This window comes from Anser anser (genome assembly GCF_964211835.1).
Source record: "Anser anser genome assembly, chromosome: 1".
NCBI classification, from domain to species: Eukaryota; Metazoa; Chordata; class Aves; order Anseriformes; family Anatidae; genus Anser; species Anser anser.
Genome location: NC_139720.1, coordinates 6,881,610 through 6,898,774, shown reverse-complemented (window position 1 = coordinate 6,898,774; position 17,165 = coordinate 6,881,610). Strand labels below are relative to the sequence as shown.

Here is a 17,165-nt window from a genome sequence, read left to right as displayed (position 1 = left end):
CAGTTTTTGCTTTTCAGTGCTCAGACGATGAGCCACCAACTTCTACATGACCCAGAGCTGAGGCAAGAAGTCCCACTAGGTACAGCAGAGCAGCAGGAATTTGGTTGCCCCAGTCCAATGTAGACTTCTATATAATTGTGCTACTTTGAATTAAATTAGAAGAAAAGCTGCTTTTAGAAATCTGAAACAGGTCATATGGACCTATCTTAAAGTTACTCATCTCCTTCCACTAACTAGAAAGGAAGTCAAGGGTGAAAAGTTCAGATCCAAGTGTCTCAAGCCAGGTGAGATGAATCCTGCCTTTGGGGCACAAGGTAAGGAAGAGGTATGGATCAAGCCTCTAATGACTGCTCTGAACCCATCGCAGTCCTGAGCTGTTCATTTATGTCTGATTTATGTCAGGGAAAACTTGCACTCTGTGGTCAACTCTGATAGAGCAGAGGTGACAGAGCTACTACAGGCTACCACTGTCACCTTGAGCAATCTGTAGCATGCCTAATTAGTTTTACAACAATCAGTGTATCAAGTGCTTTAAGCACCTGGAAATAACAACCTCACTCTCACTCCCCTTAGAGGTGATGACCCAACTGCTGACATTATTAGTGGGTAAGGGTTTTTGCAGGGCATCACTGCTTTTACTCCAGCCTAACTCCTCTTCTTTGCCATTTCACAGTCATCCGGCCGGTTTAATACAAAAGAAAACCAAAGCATTTCTCAAAACATTTTCAGCATCATTTAAACTCGGCCGATCTTGTCTGCCGGTGACGGGCTGAACAACCCGTCAGTCACACTTGTCAGTCACTGCTCCTGTGCCTGAAACGCAGGAGCCTAATCGAAGCAAAGAAGCAGAAACGAAGGTCTGATACTTACTTTCTCAAGACTGCAATTTCATTCTCTATGCTGCTTTCCTTCCCCTTCAGTGCCTTCTTGGGAATGCACTTGACTGCAAATAGTTTCCCACTAGCTCTCTCTTCAGCCAAAACAACTTCGGAAAATGCGCCCCTGAAGGAAGAAAAGAAAAGCAGAGATTTTAAGTGGTGTCATTTCTTTGCAAGCTGTTATCTGAAATACAGCAATTGAATCTATTCTTCTGGTGGATTTTGATAGCTGCTCTCGTTAATCACAGCCATGGCATTATGAGAATCTTTCACTGTTTTTACAGATATATAAAGGCATTCGGCCAAAATATTAAAGGCTCACCAAACCCAACAATACTAATAAAGAACTACAGTCCAGCAGAAGTTTGAGCAAAGGTCAAAAATCAGAAAGTGCCATTTCCATACACAGGGGCAGGGACCGCAGCCAAGCTGCTGATTTGACATATGATGAATGATGTACTTTTCCCTTTTCTGAAGTTTTTTGGAGCACCACAAAGTCCCTGGGAGCAAATGACCCACGGGTGCCAAACGTGCTCTCAGTTCCTCGGTGACCACAAGAGGTCAGAGCCTCCGCTCTGGTCCTCCCTGAGCATCTCTTCACCCTTTGCTCAACCCTGACTCAGACGGAGAAGCATCGTCAGAGTTCCTCTCTGTACACAGAGATATTCCACAAAACAAACTGCCATGTGTAATCGCTAAAGCCAAACAATCGGATTAAGTCACAAGCCCAAATGTCTGCCTTAATAGCAGCTTCCCTGCAGTTACCCCAGAGAGGATTACACAAATAAAGGATGCAGAAACATCATCACAGCAGCCAGTTGCTAATTGCCAAGAGTGGGCAGCGCCTCTCCTTCATTGGGTTATTCCGTAACAGTATTATTTCTTGCACTGTCACATCTTCCTGCAAAGCATCCTGGCTGAGGAGAGGCCAGGCAGATGTGACAGGCAGGGCCCTTATGTGCTTTTGCTGTTCTCATGCTGCTTTCTGAGAATTTGGGCGTCCTTCAGAGCCTTTTGGCATCTGGATGGACCTTTGCTCTGGCACAGTGGGGCTGCTCTGAAATTCCTGGTTTATCAGGTTTAGCTCATTGCTGGTTTAGCAGCAAGGTAGTGGGCATGGCAGAGCACCACCAGCCTGCTGAGGAACACCAAATCCCTGCTCCTGTTCACCAAAACCTCCTCCCAAAGTACTTGCCTTTACCAAGAGACACCAGAGCCAAGCACCACCCAAAATGTAGCACTCCCCAAATCCCAATTCGAAGTCCATCAGCGAAGGATCATACTTTACTTATACAACACTAAAAGAGGAAGGACACTGGGTTATCCATCACTAGGTTATTCTGTTCTTCTACATAGCTCTCTCCGAAAAGAGGCTGAGCAAACCCAACCACACTCCAACCCGCTCCTAATATTTGATCACAACATCATTTGGCTACCATGAACTTTCCCTGACTTTCGTTGCCCATGGTCACTGCTTATCTAGGTATTTGCGGACCTACAGAGACGTTTCCTCTCCTGGCTCTTCCTTTCTAAGTCATGCACAACGACACGACCAAGCGCTCCCGACCTCACCGCCAGTTCCTGAGTTGTGAAAGAACCGAGCGAATCACTGAGCCAAGGGGTAAGCGAAGCAGGCAGGCAGAAGAGGATGCTGGATAGAAAGTGCCTGTTTACACAGAAACGTTTTGGTCATTAGCAGCAACAGGGAAACGAGACGGGAAGTTTAGGGATGGATGAAAAGAGACTTTTGCAAACTGGTGGTTTGTGTCCATGTGGCAGTGACCCTCTGAACAAAGAACGCTTTGCCTCATTTTTGGCAAAAAGGACCAAAAAAATGTCCAGACTCATTTATGCTGCACTAAGTGCAGGAACAGCTTTGTTTTCTGCATTGTGTACAAACTGCCACGGCATGTCGGAGCATCACAGACTCCAGTTCAGAGTCCATGCAATCAATCCCAATGGCTGGAGCAATAAAAAAGAAAATTGAGCAACCCAACGTATTTTTGCAGACCTACTCTTTGCTTTCCTGTCATCAACAGTCCTAATTATTTGGTTTGCCAAACGGTGCTTTCCTTCTAACCCTCATGCTCGGGACAGCCAGAGTGGAATTGCAATAAAATCCCTTTACTGGGAAATCCTGAGACCCCTCAGTGCTTATCGGCTTTGGCTGAAGACTCGGACGCTCAGAAACTCACGGGGCAGCTCCCAGCTATAATTCATGAACGCCTTAAAGTCCTATCTGCTTAAGCTTTCACCACTTCACTCTAGCTGTGTCTTGAATAATCTTTTTGGCTGCAGTTAAATGCCGTTACAAACAGCATATCCATACTGGTCATTTACTGCTCACACAGCTCTCCAAGTGTTTACAATACTGCAAAGCACAGAGCTCCCATTCTGATCTGGATTTCATTGCTCTTCTAAGACGACAAAATCAATGAAATCCCTTTATATCCCTCTATATAATAAACCGAGCTTCGAGAAATGCCTCTATTTCAGCTGGATTCACCATTTTACTGGATTTCTTTCTCCACATACTAGGACAGCCATGGGGTTGGAGCAGCCTCTGTATATTTAAATGCATTTTTAGGGGGAACTCTGATATACACCGGTAAAAAACAATTCCATATCTTCTTAGCAGCCTTTCTCGTCAAAGCAAGAAATGAGCTGAACCTCAGTTAAAGCATTCACATAAATGCCAACCCTTGGCAACGATGGTCTGCACGATCCTGCTGCACTGCACGTGCTCCTGCTGCACAGCTCCTGTGGTCACAGAGCAAGGAAAAAAGAAGCAGAGAGGCAACAGACAAAAGAAAGAGAAGTGCTGGAAAGAAATAGAAGGGAGGGAAGAAATGCAGATAGGGATCAGAGAGTTAAACAGAGCTGGGCAGAAAAGAAAGGTATAAGAAAAAAAAAAAGAGGAAATAGAAAAAATCAGCAAGCAAATGGCAGCAAAGACACCCCTGGAGTGTGTCAAGGGAGAGCCAGAAATAATAGTGTATAGATGGACAGGTAATTATCTTAATTTCAAATACACAGATGAATTCACCCACATTTAATGATCCAATCCAGCCCCCACTAAATTTTTCTTGACTTATACATGACTAGGTAAATAACAGAGAGAAATTCAGAAATACAAAGCTGCTCGTTTCCTTGCTAACAGTGAAATATCCTACAGCAAATTCCCCATCTCCTCAAAAAAATCTCCAGAACACCAGCCTGGCAGGCTTACTAAAGGAGATATTTTCCCCCCCAAAGAATTATTGTGCCCTTTAAAATCAAGACACTAATGAAGGCAACAGTTTATCTCCAAGAATTTATTGCATTTTTTTATTGAGGGTTAAAAGTTAATTGTGTACAAAGTTCTCTCAATGTGTTTCGGTTTAGAAAACGGTGCACCGTTCACCACTGAAATGACAGGACTTCTTGTAAAAAGGATGTGGCTTCTATTAAGCATCATCAAGTAATGTTAAATCAGCACTGAGCCAGAAAGAGATTCGGAAGCCACTTGTTGAATCTTGTATTTTGAATTATGAGTTTTTATCTGAAATTTCATGCATGGAAAAACACAATTTCTGGGAAGAATACCAGCATATAATATATATATATATTTGAATTCTCTGAAATTCTGAGGAAGGTGTTTGCTCTGAAAATTACTAAGATATTACTCAGAAAATATCTGGGGGACTTTTATTCTCACAGCCCTCCACAACACACACTCTCCCTCTCCCCCCCCCAAAAATTGGTCCAAAAATTATTTTCACACTCCAACACAGATTTTTTAAAAAGCAGGGAGAAGATGTTAATTAATTAAAGGTCACTATTTCAAAGTTATCTGCAATGGTTGGGATGTCCCACTCCCCACAGCTGGGAAATAGCTAACGGCAACCTTTCCACTGTGCCTGGGGACCCAGCCTTTGCTTCTCTGAATTGGGGGCTACGAACCCCCCTGGCAGCTTTGCAGGTCCTTCCTGGAGGTTAGAGCAAATGAATAGGAAAAGCGTCACATTTTTGAGGAACTAGGACAGCAGTGGAAATGGGTAAGCAAGAAACTTCTGCAAAATTAAACCACCTAGCTAGCTGCTGAAATAAGTGCGTGGCAACTGAACCTACTTCTGAAAGGTATGACCACGTTATCATTTACCCTAGAGGATCAGCTCTCGTTAAACTTCTAATTAAAATGTGGAATAATTTTGTGATCTAGATCATTTTCATATGAATTAGGAACAGTACAAAAGAAAAAAGGTTAAATGACTGGACAAGTGACATTGAGATGATGGCAAACTCTGGAAGGTGGCTGAGACCTGCTGACTCCTCACCCCTTTGCATATGTCAGCATCCTATGAGATGTCAATATTTTATAGTTTTAATTTGCTTAAATTATTTCTTATTTGGTTATTTTCTTTAATTCAGATTTACAGATTAGGATTTCAAGATTATCCTGGAATATGGACAGCACTCATACCCAGGCTGCATTTTCTATTAGAAAACAAAGGCTGCAAGGCTAGGTTATCCTGCAGATCAAAGTAAAATAAAGGCCAATTAACTTTTCTTCATCTGCTTGAACTATAATTTAAGGTGAACACTTAATTTCTGAAATAATATATATACACAACATATACTGTGACAACAAATCTGTTCTTATTCTTCAAAAAAAAAAAATGTTGTTACAAAAGCACTGGCAAAATGAAGACGAAGAGTTGATGGAGGGAGAAAACTTAATTTTTCCATTTGCAGAGACCTCCACGTTGAGAGTTTTCCACTGCATTAGCAGGTGCTCTGTCACACTAAATCAACAGACATAGTCAGGAAACAGATTTCACATCTTCAGGCTGTGTGTAGCTAATGATCTTAATTATGGTACAGTTGGCCTTCTGTGTGTACTTTGCCCCAGCCAAACCATGGAAAAAATTAGTGAACACTCATGGTTTGAGAAATATACCACGTCCACCGTGAAGATCACTCCGAGATGGGAGACCAACCAACTGGGTGAGACCGACCAAACCCAAGAAGCCATTTCCGTAGCGTGGCTTTGGTAACCACACACAAATTCTGCTCCTTGACTGCCCAGACAAAGGCAGCTTTGAGCTGCACTACAGACAGAGGCAGGCGTGTAAGAAAAAAAATCTTCTCTGGCACTTTTACAGCTTTTCTTACAGTCCTTGAGGAGTTAACTGTGGGATGAGCTCAGGCTCTGTATAACCAGCACATACCAAGGAGATTCTGGTCCTCTAGAATATTTTTCTCCCAAGCCATTTTTCTGCAGAAGTCGCCTTATTTTTTTCATTAAATTTTCTACTCTGTCTTTTCTGTACACATGTCCTCTCTCTTCCAAATCCCAGACATTTCCCAACATAAACCCGAACTAAGGCTGGAAATTGTTTTTCGCTCCAAAGCCGTGTCTGTGAGTGTCCTGAGGTCTGCATGAAAATGAATTTACAATGAAATTTTCAACAGCTCAGTGGAGTCTGAATGCAGAGGTAACAAAACTGAAGTGAGGAGGGTGTTTTTACTCAGAGGAGCAGAGAGGAGACTCTCGGGACTGTGTTACGCACGGTACAGAAATCAAATATCCCTACACGTTCCCAAGAAGCTTAATATAAATTTCTGAGAAAAGAAACACACATACTGGTCTCTTTGACTCCATCTATTCTTTGGAGGACAAATGCTTTTTCTAGCTATTTTCATTCATCAAACACACTGTCCCAACCCTGCAGCCCCTTCTATGGCAATGCTTCCTCTGCCTCTGCAAGCAAAGGACGACCAGGATTAACACTGTGTTAACGTTGGTATTTTTAGCCTCCCTATTCATTTAACTTCCACCAAACCACCCAGACAAAAACTAAAAATGCTCTTTTCTACCTCAGGGCCAGGTGAATCTCTGCTGTAACGCAGCTGGCCATCCTGGGCCGTGCCTGACCCTGGTTCCCCTCCCCAGGGCTGATCCTGACCCGCACCCACAGCGATGACCTCCCTCCCCATGAGGTGCCTGGTACCTGGGGATGGAGCTGCTGTTACACGCTCCAGATGATGAACAGCACTTCAAATTGTGCCAAAAATGCTGTTGATCTTGCCTGGTGGACACACGAATAACAACAGCAAGGGGCAAAAATATCGTTTGCTGCATGTTCCTGCAGCAAGGAGCAGATTTTCACCACTGACCATGTCTCTCTGCTCCCCTGTGTCAATACCCTCAGCATTTTGCCCAAGCTAGAAGGCACTTTAAGACCATTGGGGTTACACATTTTTCTCCAGATAGGTCCCCACTTACCCACAAGATGAGAGGAGCCAGGGAATTGCTGTGCATGGGGATGAGCAACGCATCCCTAAGCTCACGGCTTCACCTCTCCCACCACCTTGATGCTCCCCATCAAGCACAGCTTCTGGGAGAGGAACCTCAGCAACCCACACATCTCTGCTGGGACTCATAGCCACGACCACAACAGACACATGACGGCTTCATGTTCCAGGTAGAGCTGCTTCTTCCCCCTCCTTATACACCAGTTTGACTTTCTTCCCCCCTTTACACAGCAGCTCACTACGATGGAACAAGCAGCACAAAGCTTTCATCTCGCGTAGTCACCAAAAGTGTCTGGATTTGTTTGGATTCAACTTCTATTTTCTTGGGTACTATTATCTACAATTACAACAGCTTAGTGTTTTGACAGTTTTTGTCACCAGTCAGATGCAGGAATTTTAATGGCAATTTGAAGCTTATCATTTCTTCTTGGTTTAACTCCTCAGTACTTTATACTCTCAGAGAAAAAAAGAAATTAACTAGAATTAAGATTGAAAAACCATGTCAGCTACTTAAAGGAAAGCTACTTAGAGGAGAAAGAATTCTGTGAAGTTAAAGTTGCACACGATAAAACATGAAATTATGACAATGTAGTCAAGGAAGGTTCCTTCCCAGCCCTGCCTCTTCCCCCAGACCACTTTCACCAGAACACAACCACCTCCTTCATGGTCAACAATTTTCACCCAGGGAAAAATTGCTGGGAACCATTTAAACGATGCTGTAGTGAGAAATTAAATTTTGACTCCAGGATGAATTTCAAGTTCACAGTGGGGCATGGCACACATCGACAGTGCCCCCTGCCACTGCCAGGTCCCCTTCGCTTCCTCCAGATATGACATTTTGGGCATCAGCAAAGCTGCTGGCACAGCTTGCAGCCACATGGATGAGGAATCCACCAGGGCCTGGAGCACTCCAGCTCACACACCAGCAGGGTGAAGGCACCAAAGCACGTGGCTGATGAGACTCCTGGGCAAATAAAGCCCTTACGTGCAGAGCGGAGTAAGGCATGCAGGCTTTGGTGCCATCAAACTTAGGAGCAGAAGAGAGTAAACCACATAATGCTCAAAAATTAAGCCAAAAAGAAAAGTTTCTGTGGAAACTCTTCCCTTTCTGAGATGAACTAATTTGTTTTAGCTGCCTGGTGTATGCTAATTCAATAGGATGCTATGCAGTCTGGTCTGAGACAGTGATGCATGGATGCTAAAAAGGGAAACTGGCCCAGCACAGATACCCAGTCTTGTTTGTTATTACAGTGCTTTACTTTCCTGAACTGTTTGCTCCTTTCTGATTAATCCTGACCCCTATTAGAAAGGGAAGTATTGTCTTTAAAGGCCTATTATGCTTACTTTACATCCTCTGTGGCAATCACAATAAAGCTATCCAGAATCAAAAGCAAAACATACAGCTTTTTGTATTGAGCTCTTCCTTCCATTATGCATTTCACAAATGGGCTGTTAAGCAGTTTATTTTCTCCACTGATGATCACTTTCTTTCCAAAGTGAATATTTAAGTACCTTTTTTCCACTTTCATCTTAAAAGACGAAAGGAGCTCATTGTCTCCCAGGATTTATCTGATGGCAGCATTCTCACAGGGAAATAACCTTTTTTTTTCTTTTTTTTTTTTTTCCTAATAATGACCGCAAACATTTCTTGAGGGATAAGTGAGCTCCATAATGTTTTTCAAAGCATTTCCCTGTCCTGACACTGATATATGCAGCGTCTATTACAACACATCTTATTTCAGGAGATCTTATCTGGCCTTATAAAGCAGATTACACCAATTTGAAAAAGCACGTTTCTTCCTCTTCCTCCACACGGAAATGTAAGAAATGATCTGGCACTCTCCAAAGAGGCTGGATCAATTTAGGAACTGGATGACACTGCATCTTTTAGAGCAAAGCAAAGACAGTGTAAACACTAGCTTTGCTTTCAGCATTTTCTATGTTCCTTCTAAAGTGAATGCCAGTTCATCTTTAGTAAAGATGAAACTAGCAACTGCCTAAAGAGCAAGTAACTTTGCAGTTGGGTTTAAACCATGGGAAAATCCAATTAACCCAAGAGTTTTTCCTAAAGCTGTCTGGACCTTGAAATCCAAGTTGCAAAAGGTGCCACTCTATGCCTTCAAGTGGCATCTTTAGGAAACAGAGCCTAAGTATCAGCTCTGGTGCTCCTCCTCAGTAATCAAAAACAAACGACTGCATTACTTGACATGTGATTTTCAAATGCTGTCCCCATCTTTCAGGATCTGTATGACCCATTCTACAGATGAGCTACGTGAGGAACAGGAACCACATGGACCCATCCTTAAGTAACAATTCTTTAAAAGCAAAGAACATCACATAATCTAAATGTGCATACTCCTTTTACACTCAGAGAAGAATCTCCAACAGGCAATTACATCCCATCCTAAAATATATTGAGGGAAGCACAGCATGGCGCTGCACAAATCCTTAAGCCCCTTCCACCAAAAATCCCATGCTCCAATTGCCGCCTAGCTCTGGTCAAACAGATCATCTGAGGAGATGCCCATATCTAGCCCCAAAATGCCCGCCAGGCAGCTGCAATGAGCTGAGATAACTTTCAGCCTTGGGGTCTGGTCTGGCTTCAAGAGAAAGCAGAGCTTGGCCACCCAGAAGGAAAATCCTGAGCACATCTACATGGATGTTATTGATGTCTGAGCGACTTCCCCATGCATTACAGACAAGAGATGGCCAACACAGCAGTGCCGTCAGCTTGTCCGGGAGCAACTAATAGTGGTCAGATAAAACACACCCTAAACACATCTCTTGATCTTTGTTGAGAGAAAGGGAGCCCCAGGGGAGAGACTGACTGAAAACATCTGCAGTGTGGACACTCTGAAGGCTAAGCAGGCAAATCTCCTCCCTAAATCACGGGACCTGAGTGTGCACAATAAGCACATATTCAAATCAAAACAAGGATTGAGACTCATAAGGCTTCTGTGCCCCTGATCACAGCACAGTCCCTGCCTGTTTCAAGGACAAATTTAGGTTAGTTAATCAGATCACACGACCAGGGCACAAATAGGATTAGCCTCTTCCAGATCAATCATGCAGACCCAGTGGACGGCCCCCGGTCAGGATGTGCTCCCCATGAGTGTGATGAGCCTCTGAAAGAAGAGGCCACAGGGTTCAGAGCTGTCACAAGCACAGCTGAACAATTCCCCTTGTGTAAGAGCCCTTCTGTGCCTCTAGAAAACTTTAATGGGTTTGTTCTCATCCTGTTGTTACCCATCCAGCCAGTCTCGCGTATCTATTTTAAATATTTGGACTAAAAATGATGTGTATTTTGTATCCTTGCCCACTCCAAGTAGTAGCTTAGAGTTAAAATAAAAATAAAATGTGGGGGGAGGGACAATTCAGTAAAATGCAATACAATTTGTTCTGTAGCTCAGAATTGAGCTCTGGTAGGAAATGCCACTGCAATATACCCAGAGCTCCATCTGAAGCCTTCCTTTCAATGGCCACCTTTTAAAACACCATAGGAGTGTTAGCTTTTCTTCCCCCCTGCCTCTTGACTCGTGTTTCCACATGTTGTTTCATGTCTGAGCTGAGGTATGCTAAGAAGTCTTAGCAAACGGGTTTGCCTGGTAACCAGCAGGCTTGCAAACAAACATTTTGGCAAAGATTATTTCAGTGTAGCTGTATACAGCAGTTACCAGGCACTTCAGAAACTCACAGATCCTTCTGCTAAAAGAATTGCCACGCAGTTTCTATGCGTGCAAGTCTCAGTCCTGTTCTCATTCAGACCTCGGTGCAAAAAGGGTTCTCCCATCAGCTTCTGCTGGCAAGGGATTTCCCTGCAGCTCCACCCTCAAGGTGCTGTGTTGAGATTCCTGAAGTTACTCACAAAACAGACACGGCACCAGCACAACTTTCCCCTCCTAAACCTATTATCACATGCCTCTGCACTGCTCTGAATGAACATTTCTGGTGTCAAGGGACACTGATGTCACTGGGACTGACCAAGAGGAAATTCCCCAGGTGATATAAGCATAAGAAGCTTGCACCAGCTTCTGTCCAAACCATGCCCAGCCTAGGCACTGTGTCCAGATGAAGCAGGGAGCATATGGGACCCAGCAAAAGCAGCCCTCTAGGTTTATCCTATGCTGTTATGAGCCAAGAAGGCCAGTGGCACATGCAGAAATCTTTCTGAGGACAGGAGCCGTTCCTGCCTTCCCCATATGATGGTAGAAGACAGCGTCAGGAGGGAAGCAGTCCCTCCTGCATGCACACCTGCACCAAAGCAGCTGAGCCTCTTAGAGAATCACAGCAGAAAAAAGGTGCTGGTGTTTCCTGCATTTCGTCTGAAAGAAGGACAGATCTCCCCACCCAGAGAGGTGAGCCTGGTCGATGGAAGCCACCAGGCACTGAGATCCCTGTCACATCACCCATAAAAGCTTTAGACCCCAACCACCCATGGTTTCTGCATGCAGCAAAACTCAGGGCTACACCTGCTTCTGTTTTCACCTCCCAGTCTCCAGTGAGCAACGGCACAAGAGAAACCAGCTCAGTGCCCCAACCAGTCCACAAACAGCAGCGAGAGTATACTGTTACATACGGGCGACCTTCTGTGTTGGAAAACTCCAGCAGAAACAACCTGACAGCAACTCCGCTTCCCCTTATCTGAACTGTAATCATAGCACGTTATAGCCTCATAACGCAACGAGGGATCTCCTAGGAGATGAGTGCCACGCTCCCTACCTATTTTTACAAATGGAGTTTCTAAGAACTCATTTCCATCACAGGTTGACATGTTACACACACACCAGCCAGAACAACCACCGTGCTCCTCAGCCTTTACACGGGTCCAGATAACCCAGCTCAGCTCTTGGACGGCAGGTTCAAGCAGTACCGACACACACAATGAGCTGGATGAGGGTGTGGAAAGGGGAACACAGCTCCATAAACCTGACACTGATAATTCCTGTTTCTTCGGAAGCTGTTTCATAATTTTAAACATTAATAAAAAGGAAGTGGCATAGTATCCTCCCAGGTGACATGCACTCCAGAAGATGAAAATCCCACAGAAGAGTAGCACAAGAGCACTGGCAAAATGAGGAGGAGCAGTGGGATTGCAGGAATCTCTCTCCCAGTGTGCTGTAAAGATTACCTGGGAGCCAATTCCCCAAAATATTGCAAGCAGCACGCCACTGGCAGTGAGCTGGGGAGCTATGGTGAAGCTGGTAAAAGCACATCAAGTCACATATGCTGTGGATGTGCTGTAGCTGGTACATCAGCCCACAGATGGGATGGGTTACTGAGTACTCAAAACAAGTTAAAAGTTGATTTAAAAATAAAAAAATCTAGAAAAAAAAATCCAGCAATTTGCCCTCCAGGGGAGATTCAGTTTGCTGTCAATGATGAAAGAGCTTGGATGGGAAGGAGGGCTGGACACCTAATGCTTCTAGCAAGTGCACAAGTTGATCCCTGGAGTCTTTTTAGGAATAGATCAAAGTGGGACAGTATATGTCCCCACCACGATCAGATGGGAGGTTAACTATGAATTTTGAGTCCATTAAAACATGACAGGTTGAAAGGAGCTCTATGAAACCGTTAAAATAGCAGAAAAAGCATGATACGTCCTTGGGGAAAAGAGTTTTGCTTTCTGCTATGAATAAGAACCTAATTTGATTAGAAACTTTATGACCCCTTTGAAACACAGCCCTTTCCCCATTAAAATGTTTCCTTTTCCAAGTAAATGAGAAGTCATTCCAAGCAAATGGAGAGCTGAGGAGCCTGAACTGTAATTCCGTGTGACTTGTTCATGAAAAGGATCCTTTTACCAAGTTATAGGAAGAAATTAAGAAGGCAAAAAACTCTCAACAGGGTTAAGCAAACAGATCTGCCCAGTCCAGGCTCCTTTCTTTAGTAATAGCTATAACAGATAAGTGAAGAAAGAGTGTACGAAGTGGAGTTCATGCAGCACAAGACTTCCCCCAGTTTATCTCCCTAGCTTCCAGCAGTCAGTGATCCAGAAAAGTGATCTCTGTTCAAGTGACAGTTGCATTGACCCATCACATATTACCTACCTATGCTCTACTACTCTGTATAATTCAATTTCTTCAGCCCATCTACTTTGAATTTCACAGCCTCCTGTAGAATTGAGCTCCACTGTTTGGGCACAAATTATAGGAGGAAGCAGTTCTTGTTTGCTCATTTTAACATTTGCTGCCAAATACTTTCTTTCCATAACTCCCTATTAAAGCACATTTTAAAGATGTTAACTAGCAAACTGCTCTCCCATGTCATGTAATGTGTTTGTTTATTTTAAATCATGAAAATACTGAACAACTAGAGAGATGTGCTAGAAATGATCAGCAAAGGGGTTTGCAGAACTGGACTCCACTCTCCAAGGCAAGAAACTCTCAACCTACAGTAGGATATACATGAGACAAACCTAAAATTGTTAGGAAACAAGTGCTACATCTCTCTGCTCTATCTTCAGTGTCATATTTAATTTTGAAAGAACTGTAAAAATGAAGAAACTTATTAGCAAGAAGTGAGAAGACCCTTGGAGGCAGAAACAAGAGATTTAAAACTTGCAGGAGGCATAAGGACTGTTTAAAAACATCAATGCTTGAAAAACTTGAGAAATAGAGAAGTCTGGAAGGCCAAAGAGCTGGAAAAGGGAACTTATGAGAAGTAAGACAGCATCCTCAAAATCAGAAAATGTGTGTCCAAATGAGGAAACAGGAATGGATTTTTAAGTTCTAGTGGGTAAAACCTAAAAACATCAAAAGGCAGGAAAAAGCATTTGAAGAACAAGTTGCAAGAGGCAGATAATTCAATAAAGACATTTTTGCACATATCAGAAGCAAGGAGTGTACAAGATCACTGGTGGGTGAGGAAGAAATGAAGTATAGAAACAGCATGAAATAACCCACACAGCAGTAGCAAAATAATAATTACCATAATAATAATAAAGAAAAAGACTTTGGGTGGATCTGTGCTCACTGCAGAGAGGTTTGGGGAGGTTCTTACACTGGAAACCTTTACAAGGTTGGCAGAAGTGGTTATAGGCTGGACTGACCCAACCGTTGTAGGGGAACTTACAGGTGACACTACTGAAACTAACCATGGGCTGAAGTTTCTCACTTAAAGCTTTATGGGTACCCAAAAATAAGGAGGCGGCTTATGTGACACAATTTTAAAAAATGGGTTCAAAGCAATAACACAGGAATTACAGGGAACTCCACATTAGTAAGTTTGAGGTCAGCAAGTCAGTAAAAACTGTAATAAACATCCCTCTAGTAAAGGAGAGAACTATTGAACACCTGGAAAAACATGATATATGGAGAAAAAAACAAAAAGACTTTTGAAAAGGGAATGTACTGGAGTATTGTGAAGGCACCAGCATGTATGCAGATGAGGAAATGATGTGTTGATGTAGCTTAATTTCAAGGGGCTGCCTCAGCACAGGCTCTCTGAGCAGCTTAACAAATAGCAGAATCTTCTTGCATGGGTAAGGAACTAGTGAAAAGACAGAAAACAGCAAGGAATAAATGGTAAATCCATTAAATAACCAGTGTTAAGGACTGCTAAGGAAGCAGTTCACCACCCCTGAATGCTGCGTGCTGTTGTGATCCTCCTCATCGCCTGCAGGACATGGAAGAATCAGGGCAGAAGACAGACTGAAGGTATGAAACAGCTCCACTATGAGAAATTACTGAATAAACTGGGTCTTTTCAGCCTCTTCAGGAATGGACAACTGGGAGGGACAGAATTAAGCTCTGAGGGGAGGAGGGCAAGTGCCGCTGTTCCTTCCAGTGCAATGATGAGGTGATGGCAAATGAAGGTAGCAGGGACCCACCACCAAGCAAACTTCATGCAACTTTCTGTGTGACACAGTGGATGTTAACAGGGATTGAAAAAAAAAAAAGGACTGGAAAAATACGAGCAATAAAATCCATTCCAGACTACTAAGTGCACAATTTGTGTCTCCGAAAATGCCTGCGCACATCTCTCTGAATGCTAGAGGAGTGCTCACAGTATGATAATAATTACATTATTGTCAAACGCTGACCTATGCTTTCCATCCCAGACATCTGGCATTGGCTGCAGGGATGGGGCACAGGATGAGCTGCATTTTTGGTCTGACCCAGGACAGCTGTTCTTACAGTCCGTTAATGTGGTAGAGCCAGCAGCAGCCGACAGCAGCTCAAGTAACAAATGGGCATGTGAAATACTGGGGAGTCAAGCCCATTGCTGACACAAAGAGGGACATCTTTAGGGTTAACCCATGGCAAGGGCAAGGATGTGTACCATGGCGTGTAAAGTACTGTCCAATTCCAGTGAGACCATTTTCACCCAAGTAGCCCAGCCAGGATATCTAGAAGTAAATACAGCCTATGACTTGAGAGGAATTAGAAGAGCAGAGAATTATGAGGTGTCCAGGGAAAACACAGCTTTGAAAGTTTATCACACACCTGTGGAGGAAACAGCCTTTGTTATCTTCTTGAACTGATTTCTCTCAAATAAATGTAACCTCTGGCTGCCTCTCATCTGGCTAACTGTGTGATGCACCTTTTACTGCCACTGCAGATAGCAGTGGTCTCTTCTTTGCAGGATTAGAGGGAAGATGCCACTAATTAAAATAAAGGTCACATCCCAAGACTTAGTTATAACATCTTAAATGGAACGCAGCAATTCTCCTTTGCATCCTTTCAGTTACAAGGGACCCAAACTTCAAAATTTCTCATGCGTTTATCCTTACAGCATCCCTACAGGATTAGGCAGTGCTGTCACTCATATGAAATATGTGGGAACTTGGGCAGAGAGCGCATAAAGCAGACAAACCCCAGGTCCCCCCAGTCCAACGCCCACTATTTAACTAGAAGAGCATCTTCACATGTTGCTGGATCACAGAGGACCCAGACACAGCCTTTTTTCACCCTAGGTGAAAAAAAAAATTGCTTTAGCTCTCCTTTCCTCCCATATCACAGGCAGCTGTCCCAAAACGCACACCATCCATGGAAAGGGCTGAAGCTTAGCTCTTCCCCTGAAAGGCAATCCAGTAAAAAAGCTGGCAGTGTCTGCCATCTCACCATGAAAATTTAGAATTTCAGAAGTGCTTCTTGCTTTCTACACCACACATTACTAAATCCACAGTAACCAACAACATTGTCAAGCCACCAAGTAGGACAGTTAAATAAACTCACTTACTGGGGCCCCATGCCTGACAGCAAATCCAGTTTCCTAACTTTAGTATAGACACCTTGGGTGAGCTGCTATCAGAGTCTTTATAAGGAAGCAAATCTTTTCACTTTGTTGACAAAAGCTTCAGAGTAGCATTTATTATACACGAACAGTAGCAGGTGTTCATATTTAACTTGTTTTTGTGGGTTTTTTAAGCTTGAGATGCATATAGTGATTGAGAATTACTGTTTATTCATTTCTGTGTAATAGGAGAAGCAGCATTTCATCTGTCTCATCCATATTTAATAGCTCCAGGCACAACAACCATGAAAGGTCTATTTTTCTCCCACTAGGGAAAATATTATTATTATTACTACTACCATGACTACATTTATATTCTGAAATTATTCAACCCTGGCTTTCTGCATTATTTCTAAGTTATCTGTGGGCCAGGTCCTTTGCTGGTACTTACCCGTGTTACCATGCTGATGGAGCTATACTGATTTGTGGTACGCTGCATCACGTCGGGTAAGAACAGAGTCAATTTCAAGCTCCTTGCCAGTGTAAGCCAGATGATTGAATTTTGCTGCCCCCAGGAGGAGCAGGGACCCTCGGAAAAATACATATTTGCTGCTCCTGCTGTTACCAGGAAGGTGGTTTAGGGAGGTATCTGCTGCCTTTGGAGGCCCACTCCTGTGCCCCAGGACAAGCTCCATCAGGTGCATTGCCACACTTGCCAGTCTTGGTGCACACAGAGTAAATGGTGGGGCCAGGAACAGTCTCTGGCTGCTGCTCCGTATTTCACCTGTGCCTACAGCAGACCCTTGCTCCCAAGAC

At 43.5% G+C, this 17,165-nt stretch overlaps 1 protein-coding gene across 3 annotated transcripts in view; it reads right to left on the bottom strand.

Annotated features, from left to right (window-relative positions):
- Positions 1 to 17,165, bottom strand: part of CAMK1D (calcium/calmodulin dependent protein kinase ID) — a 220,482-nt gene that overhangs the window by 122,620 nt on the left and 80,697 nt on the right. For all 3 annotated transcript variants that reach the window (XM_083819638.1, XM_083819639.1, XM_083819637.1), the window contains exon 2: positions 871 to 1,002. In XM_083819638.1, coding sequence (XP_083675764.1) covers positions 871 to 1,002 — 132 coding nt within the window. The remainder of the gene's footprint in view (positions 1 to 870; positions 1,003 to 17,165) is intronic.